Source organism: Lolium perenne, chromosome 3 (genome assembly GCF_019359855.2).
Source record: "Lolium perenne isolate Kyuss_39 chromosome 3, Kyuss_2.0, whole genome shotgun sequence".
Classification (NCBI taxonomy): Eukaryota; Viridiplantae; Streptophyta; class Magnoliopsida; order Poales; family Poaceae; genus Lolium; species Lolium perenne.
The window spans coordinates 48,560,380-48,569,323 of NC_067246.2; the positions used below are offsets into that span (position 1 = coordinate 48,560,380).

An 8,944-nucleotide genomic window follows, 5' to 3' on the forward strand; every position below is an offset into this window, starting at 1 on the left:
CGATGGCGCCTCCAGCGAGTGAACGATGTCTGCAGATGTCGTCATCATCGTGGACAATCATCTAAGGATTTCTCCTGGAGCCTCTGCCCCCCTCCTGACCCACCTAGCCAAGCTCTGTCAACCAACCTAGGTCACAAAGCCAACAAACAATCTGCGACCTTTAGATTTGATGTGTGCGACGCCGGAGAGCCTAGCAAGCCGTACCATCACCTTGAAAGGCTATTTTACGCTTATCCGTTACTTTGGCTAATGATGACATCGTAGGTACTGTGTGAAGTAATGGTACCTCTAAATGAGCATACATGTTTTAGTTCATAAGTGAAGATGGTTACATACCCCCAATCGCTAATCAAGAGAAGTGTCGGTGTTTTGCTTATGTTTCTCCCTATTTACGTTTGAGTTATACGAAACACATATTAAGAGTGGTGGTCTCGATGAGCTTGTTCGGGATATTGTGAGCAGCCCATCCTAGTGGTGAATCTAGCCCATTTTCTAGGGTGGGCCAGACCTTACTTGCCTCCAACGGTTTGCAAAGCCGATGATAAAAGAGAGGAAAGAAAGGGCAAAGGCCCTGGTGATTAGGGTTGAAAATGAAACGAAAACGGACGGAAACATGCTTTATCGTTTTTGTTTCCCTCTATCTTGCCGGAATCGAAAATAGAATCGGAAACCCCGGAAACGAATATGAAAACGGAAATCATAGGATATGAATACAGAACGAATACATAGCGGATACGTTATGAAAACGGATATTTGCCACAACACAATGAGGCATAATACCTTGATTAGTAGACCAAAAGACACACATAAATAAAAAGACAATAAGACAAGATATATCACTTAACTTCGACAAGCGGCAATTCAACATAAATTAATACACATAGTTTAATAGTTGCATAGTTTAAGAGCTGCATGCACACACACAATTATACAAAGTGATTACGGTTAGAGTAATTAGTGGACTTGATACATGGCTAAGCCCAGTTTCATGTGTAAATGTAGGCCTACTAAATGCATGAGCCTCTCTAGGTTATATTTCCGGAAACTTTCTGTATTTACTTTTCCGGAATTTCCTCTACCGTTTTCCTTTCCGTCGGAAAGGGCTCCCTCGTTTTCTTTTCCGTTTCCGTTTATGATTTTGCTGTTTCCGTTTCTTTTCCTCCAAATGTCACTTCCTTTTCCGTATTTGGCCCTCCATTTCTTTTTTCTTCGGAAACGAGCGAAAAGTTTCTCCTTCATTTTCAACCCTACTGGTTAGGGATGTAAACAGATCGGATCGGATCGGATATTGCTCTTACCATATCCTTTACCATATTTTTATAACGGATTCGGATCGGAGCGGATAATGGTTGGATACGGATTCGAATGCGGATTATATCGGATTACGGATATGGAGTGGATTCGGACCGGACTCGGATCGGAAACGGATTATTAAGAAAATATACATATAAAAAATTGATGTATGCTTTTTCATGTAATATATGTTTGTAATTATATACTATAGCTAAATGTACACACTTGTTCGTACAACAGAGAAAATTGTGTTCTAATAGAATACATATTTTGAAGGTTGAACTAACTATATTGTCTAAATATTTAGGGTTGGGCTAGTTTTCTCGGATTATCCTCTTTGTGCGCCTCGGATAATCCGCAAAAAATGACGGATAATCCGTATCCGTCGGATAGTATCAATACCATATCTTCTACCGTATCCGCCGGATATCCGCTTGATCACTACCCGCATCTGTATTCATATCCGACAGATTTCAAAAAATGCATACCATATCCTCAAAAACGGATACGGATGCGGATTCGGAGCGGAAATTATCGGTACCATTTACATCCCTGCTACTGGTGATGGCCAAGCCGAATATCACGTTCAATTTTGGGCCTAATTACATGTAATATGCCTCAACGAGGTAAGAGCTCAAACCAGGCCTAAACGTCCCAACGGGCCATAATTAGCCGCCTTCGCTACACAGGCCCTGAACGTCCCGCTGCGTGTCCTAAACTGCCACAGCTCCCGATTTGGGCACACCGCCCAAACCCACCCGGCCGCGAGTATATATCTGCCCCCGTCACAGCCGGACACAGTCTATAGTCAGTCTTGTCCCCTCCCCTCCCCTCCCGTGGCTAGGGTTTCCTCCGCTTCGCTCTCTCTCGCAGGTATGCCCCGATCCGATCTCGCCTGTCTCGCCCGATTTGTCGGCTTATTTTCTCGCTGGCCCGATTTGGTGCGTGCTCTAATTTAGGTCTGAGTGAGAATCCCTGCTCGATTTGTCCGCGCAAATCTCGGTGGATACCACTGTAAATTAATTGGGATTCGACTGTTCAGCAACTAGCGGTTTTGTCGGTCGATTCGTGATTTTTCTCGCTTGTACGTGTAGATCCGCTCCTATGGCCTGTTGAATTTCGAACTATTTTGGTTGTACGCATAGATCCGCTTCGGTGTCCTGCTGAATCCAAAGGGGATGCAGAGTCCCAACTAGAGTAGTACTAGACTTGCGTGCTTGTAAGCTGCTCTGACTAAGTCTGTGGTAGATGAGCTGCCCTTGGGAGCGAAGGAGCTTACTCTGCTTTACTATTTGTTCGCATGAGTTAAGTTATACTACCTTAAGCCTTGGGATGGAGGTAGTAGATTGTAACGATGGGAGGGCTCTGCTTTGCTATTTGTTCTGATGATTGTACTAGTTGTAAGTTGTAACAGTTCTTTGTTTCTACAGTTCAAAATGCCTCGCTACGATGACCGTGACCGTGATCGCTACGGTGGCAACACAAGGCTGTACGTGGGGCGTCTATCTTCGCGGACCCGCACACGGGACCTTGAGGACCTCTTCGGCAGATATGGGAGGTGAGCAACTTGGACCTAAATGCTCCGTATTTTGGTCAGAGCTACTTATGTATCTTGATTGTCAAGGTCCTGGAAGAATATACAGCTAGTGTCTTGTCTCGTGGATGGATTTTGAAGTGATCGATATGGCCCCTGTGATGTAAAATATGTGTTGTTAGCTAGTAGTCTAATAGATCTGTATTTGCTTAACATGTCTAAAAAATAATAGTAGAGCAGAAATTGAGAAGGAGCGGTTCTCAATTTATTGCACCGAGCGACATTGTCACCCACACAGTTTTCTCGAGGCAAAGCAATTCCCTACAAAGATGTCTAAACCAGCACCTTGTCCTCTGTTCTCCCCCATTGTTTTTCCTTAACATCAGTAAAATGTGTCCACAAGCCCTTCATGTTTTAACTTATATGATCTTGTTGAAGGTTTTGGGGGCTACCCAACCTCGGTGTCCATGGTGGGAGGGTGCCCTTGGTGGAATTGGTGGCTATTGTCAGCAAAGTTTCTAGCTGACTTTGGCGATTGTTTTCAAAAATATATTTCATGTTTTAACGGAAACCACAATCTTGCTGCCTGGTGATACATTTCTCTACTTGCATCTTGATGGTGTTGCTGTTTCTGGAAACCATTTCCGCAGAGTGCGATATGTGGACATGAAGCATGAATTTGCATTTGTTGTAAGTATCTTCTCTTGTTTGCCTTGTTTAGCCACTTAATCCACATTTGTACTGTTTACATATGAGGTCACTCCTTTTCCTTTTCTTAATCGTATTGCAGGAGTTCAGTGATGCCAGGGATGCTGATGATGCAAGGTACAACCTTGACGGTCGGGACTTCGATGGAAGCCGAATGATTGTTGAGTTTGCTAAAGGGGTAATCTTCATATATTTATCAATGTGTAATATTTCTTTGTTCATGTATGTGTATTACTTTTTTTTTGTCTCTTCTGACTATGGTCTTCATTGTAATTTTAGGTTCCACGTGGCCAAGGAGGATCCCGTGACCGTGGTGGTGACCGTGAATATATGGGTCGGGGACCTCCTCCTGGATCTGGCCGCTGCTTTAACTGTGGGATTGATGGGCACTGGGCTCGTGACTGCAAAGCTGGCGACTGGAAAAATAGGTGCTATCGTTGTGGAGATAGTGGCCATATAGAAAGGGATTGCCAGAACAGCCCCAAGGACCTTAAGTATGTCCCTTGAGGTTTCTTTTACTGTTAAAAGTACTTGCATAGAGCATTTCTGATATTAGTCATTTGGATGAAACAGGCGTGGAAAAAGTTACTCAAGATCCCCATCCCCTCGCCGTGGAAGGGTTCGTGATAGGAGCTACAGCAGGAGCCGCAGTAGGAGCTACAGGTATAATTTGTTTCAAAAATGACTGCTAGCTTCTGCTGGTTCTCTATGCCATAATTTGCTTATTGTGCTGTTCCGTGGAGTCTGTAGTGTGCACATGGTACCTGCATGTTTTCCGCTTCCAAATCAGTGTCCAAGACGCGTTCTGTCCAATTATCATGGTTTTTTTTATGCATGTATTGTTTTTCCTCGTATGCATTTTCCAACTCCCACTGAAATCAGGTTTAGTTTCATCTGTTGCTATTCTGTGGGCATAGTTTTCATTTAAATTTTTGTACCCTGCTGAATGTTAGATTTTATTATTATTTAAGAATCATGTTGATTATGCAACTAATTAATAGAAGGTGTTGAAAATTGATGTACTTTATGTGCACATTTTTCTGGATGTCGCTATTGAATATAAAATAAGTTCAAAATGTTTTATCTTAGCTGTGGTCCATTTTTTCCTTGCATGTTTTGTCTATTTTGTATCAAACTCTGACATGTCTATTGTTCACGCAGCCGCTCTGTTTCTCCAAGGAGGGATGAAAGGCGATCTAGGAGCCCTCGTGACAGTCGCAGCCCAAGGAGGAGCCCCCGCCGCGACAGTCTCAGTCCCAGGAAGAGCCCTCGTGACAGTCGCAGCCCAAGGAGGAGCCCATCACCTGCCAAGGGGAGATCTAGGAGCCCCACCCCTAATGGCAGCAGGAGCCCTGCACCAAGGGAGAACAGCAGGAGCCCGATGAGGGCCGACAGCCGTAGCCCAGTTGACCGTGAGCGCCGTGACATCAGTCCAGCTGCAAATGGTCGCAGCCCAAGCCCAAGGGATGACGAAGGCAATGGAAATGGCCATGCTTCTCCCAGTGGAAGTGGTTAACCTGCTGGGGGTTATTTGATGGATCAAATTCTTCCTATGCCCATGAAGCTTCCCAAACATGTTGAACCAAAGACTGTATTTGTATGAGTTTAAGTTTAATGTGTACTGTGCTTTGGTATTGTTACTCCAGGACGGTAGAACATAATGTCTATTTGTTGTACTATATAAGTGCACATTGAATCATTTTGCTTGCCCTGTATTCCATCAAATAATCTTGTGCTTGAACCAATGATTCTCTGTTTTTGTGCTATATGTTGGATTGAATTATTTCAAAAACATATATGTATACATCATCTAAGCAAGTTGCAATCATTCTCGTCTGCCATGTGTGATGTGTGTTAAGCAATACAACAAAAACATATACATCGTTTGGTCTAGTGGTCTACTGATTTACCTGAAAAAAACTGACATTTTGGCATCGTTTGGTAGAGTTCTCTATTGATTTACATCCTGAATAATACAGTATGACACTTGGCAGTAGCATCATTATCCTTTCAAAACCTTGCATGCGGCTCATTTGCGTCCAACATTTACCATCTGCCAGAAGGTCCCTCTCATGGATGACGCGTCGGTGTAATCGTCGTCTGGTACGCCATCTCCATCCTCCACGCTGCCGGTTTCACAATCAACAGCGCTCCTCTGATGGCGAGGCGGCGGCGTAGGCGGCCTGAGCTCCGTAACCATTTTGAGGCTGTTGACGTCGGAGAAGTCCAGCCCGTCGCCCTCCTGCAGCCGCATTACGAACTGCAGGCTCCACACGACGTCCTCCATGGCCGGCCGGTCGGCGCCGCGCTCCGCGAGGCACCTGGCCGCCGTCTCGCCGTACTTCCTCAGCGCCGCCGGCCTCACCGTGGCGGCGATGCGCCGGTCCACGATCTTCTCCAGCTCGCCCCTGCCCTGCCAGTGCAGCCCCCACTCCACCAGGTTCGCCATCGGCTTCGGCATCCTCGGATCCACCACCGGCCGCGCGCAGAGCGCCTCCAGCAGCACGACGCCGAGCGAGTAGACGTCGGACTTGGCCGTCAGCTTCCTCGTCCGGCAGTACTCCGGGTCCACGTACCCGAAGCTCCCCTTCACCACCGTGCTCACGTGCGTCTCGTCCAGCTCCGGCCCGCCCCTGGACAGCCCGAAGTCGGCCACCTTGGCCGTGAGCTCGCCGTCCAGCAGGATGTTGGACGACTTCACGTCCCGGTGGATCACCGGCTTGGCGATGGCGGTGTGCAGGTACAGCAGGCCCCTCGCCGCGCCCGCGCACGCCTCCAGCCGCTGAGTCCAGCTGAGCACCCGCGCCGGTGCGCCGCCGCGGCCGTAGAGGCGGCTCCGCAGAGAGCCGTGCTCCATGAACTCGTAGAGCAGGATCATCTCCTCACGCTCGTCGCAGTAGCCCACGAGGGACACGAGGTGCCGGTGGCGCAGCCCGGACAGCAGCTCGATCTCCGTGCGGAACTCCCGCGCGCCCTGCCGCGACTCCGGGCTCGCGCGCTTCACGGCCACCTTGGTGCCATCCGGCAGCACGGCCGCGTACACCTTCCCGAACCCTCCTTGCCCGACCACCAGGCTGTCGTCGAAGTTGCGCGTCGCTTCTTGCAGCACGGCGAACGGGAAGCGGTAGCTCGGGATCGCCGCGCCGGCAGCTGACACGGGGCTCGGGATCGCCGCGCCGGCTGCAGCCACGGGGCTCGCTGCTGCCGGTGTGTTACTGGCGGTGGTGAAGCTCGACGGTCCAGGAATGCTGATGCGGCCCAGGAGCGGCATCCATGGCATGGACAACTGGGCCTGCGTCGGCTTCGGATGCTCCTCCTTCGTACCACCCTTCTTCTTTTTCCTAAGGACGATGGCGAGACCAACGGCAATGGACACGAAGGCGAAGGCTCCACACGCCGAGCCGGCAATGACGGCCAGACGGGACTTCCGTGCTCTCGCTGCGGGCTCGACCACGACGACGGAACCGGCGCTCTGGTGCATCTTCATGATCTCGATCCCGTTGAGAATGGCGGCGGGCATCACGATCTCATTTTCCGGCGGGCCGACGTACACGCCGAGTTTCCCGGACGAAGAGCTAGCAGGCAACACGAAGTCCATGTAGTAGGGAAACGCCAGCGCGCCACCGCCGACGGCGGCGAGGTCGAAGTCTTGGATCGCGGGGGAGTCGTCGACGTAGGCGTTCATGCGGAGCTGGCCGGGAGCCTTGCTGACGATATCACAGAAGTGGAACCTGATGAGGTAGGCGGAGAAGGCATCGACGTCGAACTTCCACACCATCTGCTTCATGCCGTCCATGGTGGAGCCGTTGGTAAGAACCAGCTCCCTCGCCGTGCTGTACACGGCGTCCGGCGCGTCCGTCACGGTCGCCTGCCCGGGGACGCGGTTCAGCGGCCCGTTGTACCGGACCTCCCGCGTCACCGCGTCGGTCACCGTGGAATGGAGGAGGGACGGCCAGTCGATGGCCCACTCTCGCCAGAGCGCGTCGTCGTCGGGCGCCACCGCCGGGCCGCCCACGTTGACGCGGTGCGCCGTCTGCAGCGGAAACGCGCCGCCTTTGGTGAGGAGGTCGTCGGGGACGGATACGACCTCGAGGGCGTTGACGAAGGCGACGCCCCCGTCGGCGCCCAGCGGCACGAACGTGACGACGAGCGTGTCGCGCGCCACGTCCAGCAGGAACTCCACGACCACCGGCGACGACGACGACGCGTTAGGCGAAGGCAAGCCGTGGTCGAGCAGGACGACGTCCTGCGTGGACACCTTGAGCGCTCTGGACGCAGCAGCCAGGTCGTGGCCGTCGCCGTTCTCGAAGGGGAAGAAGTGGAGGCGGAGGAAGTGTCGGCCTTGGCGCCTGATCGCGAACGCGTACGAGGACGGCGCCGCGAACACCCTGGCGGTCCGGTACAGCGCGGCGTCGCGGAACCCGGAGACCGAGCCCGGCGAGGCCTTCACTGCGGCGCTCTCTGGGGATGTCAGGGTGACCGTGCCGGGGTTGGAGCCGTCGGCGAGGAAGCGCCTCCCGCCCACCGGCGTGTCCACCGAGGAGCCGCAGCTGAGGAGGTAGTTGTCCTCGGGCGTGTACGCCGTGGCGCCGCACATGATAAAGGCCGCCATGACCCCGAGAGCTCCCCGAGCCGACCGGAGCTTCGCCATGCCAGCCACGGGAAGCTCAAGAGAGCAGAAACAGGCGGAGGTCAGCCAGAGAGAACTTCATCACTTCAGAGAAACATCTCCTTCTCGCTCGAGCAACATCTAGAGCATAATCGAACCCCAGGATTGGAAAGTGCTGCGAGAGGAAGAAGAAGACTCCGCTAAGCCAAAGAACAGTGACGACTGATGATTTAACATAACCTCGTGTTGACGATAACGCTGCTGTCCAGTGACTGACGTGGTGTTGCCTGGAAGCTCGAATCAGCGAGGACTGATTCTTGGAGCAGGCCGAAGATTGCGGGAAGAGCACGACAGTTAGGCCTGGAATTCAAGCTGAGCCGAGCACCAGTCAGACATGATACTCGGCTGGACTCGAAAAACTTGCAAATAGCTAGCTAAAAAATGTCAACAAACAACGTGTAAGAATGATTGATACGTACAAATTTTTCCAAAATTTATAGTTGCTGCTTGTAGAGGCACTTGGCCTAGTTGTGCACTACTTGTTGTGCTTATGGTTGCTCCTTTTTGGATAAGCTCCTATCACTACAATCTGTCCTTACTCAAAGACTCAAACATTTTATTTTTATTTTTAGCAAGTTAAACGAGCTAAACCACTATTCGGTTGAACTTAGCTTATTTAGTTCGAATCAAACTCGTTTAGTTGAAACTCAGTTCGGCTCGTTATAAATAACTTGCGAATTTTAAGTCTTAATGGGAACCAATTTGGTTCCTCATTAAAAGGGGAATATTCTTTAACGAGA

The 8,944-nt window shown here is 50.6% G+C and overlaps 2 protein-coding genes across 2 annotated transcripts; one reads left to right on the forward strand and one right to left on the reverse strand.

Moving 5' to 3' along the window:
• The first annotated feature begins 2,046 nt into the window (after window positions 1-2,046).
• On the forward strand, window positions 2,047-5,196 carry LOC127341331 (serine/arginine-rich splicing factor RS2Z32). The gene is made up of 7 exons (XM_051367143.2): window positions 2,047-2,166; window positions 2,724-2,851; window positions 3,478-3,517; window positions 3,618-3,713; window positions 3,815-4,029; window positions 4,109-4,198; window positions 4,697-5,196. Exons 2-7 carry the CDS (start codon window positions 2,730-2,732, stop codon window positions 5,049-5,051), a joined length of 918 nt encoding a protein of 305 aa, XP_051223103.1. The 5' UTR covers window positions 2,047-2,166; window positions 2,724-2,729; the 3' UTR covers window positions 5,052-5,196.
• A 193-nt stretch (window positions 5,197-5,389) lies between these two features.
• On the reverse strand, window positions 5,390-8,592 carry LOC127341330 (receptor-like protein kinase HERK 1). The gene is made up of 2 exons (XM_051367141.1): window positions 8,422-8,592; window positions 5,390-8,319 (listed from the first exon to the last, which is right to left on the reverse strand). Exon 2 carries the CDS (start codon window positions 8,184-8,186, stop codon window positions 5,565-5,567), a length of 2,622 nt encoding a protein of 873 aa, XP_051223101.1. The 5' UTR covers window positions 8,187-8,319; window positions 8,422-8,592; the 3' UTR covers window positions 5,390-5,564.
• Between the last annotated feature and the right edge of the window lie 352 nt (window positions 8,593-8,944).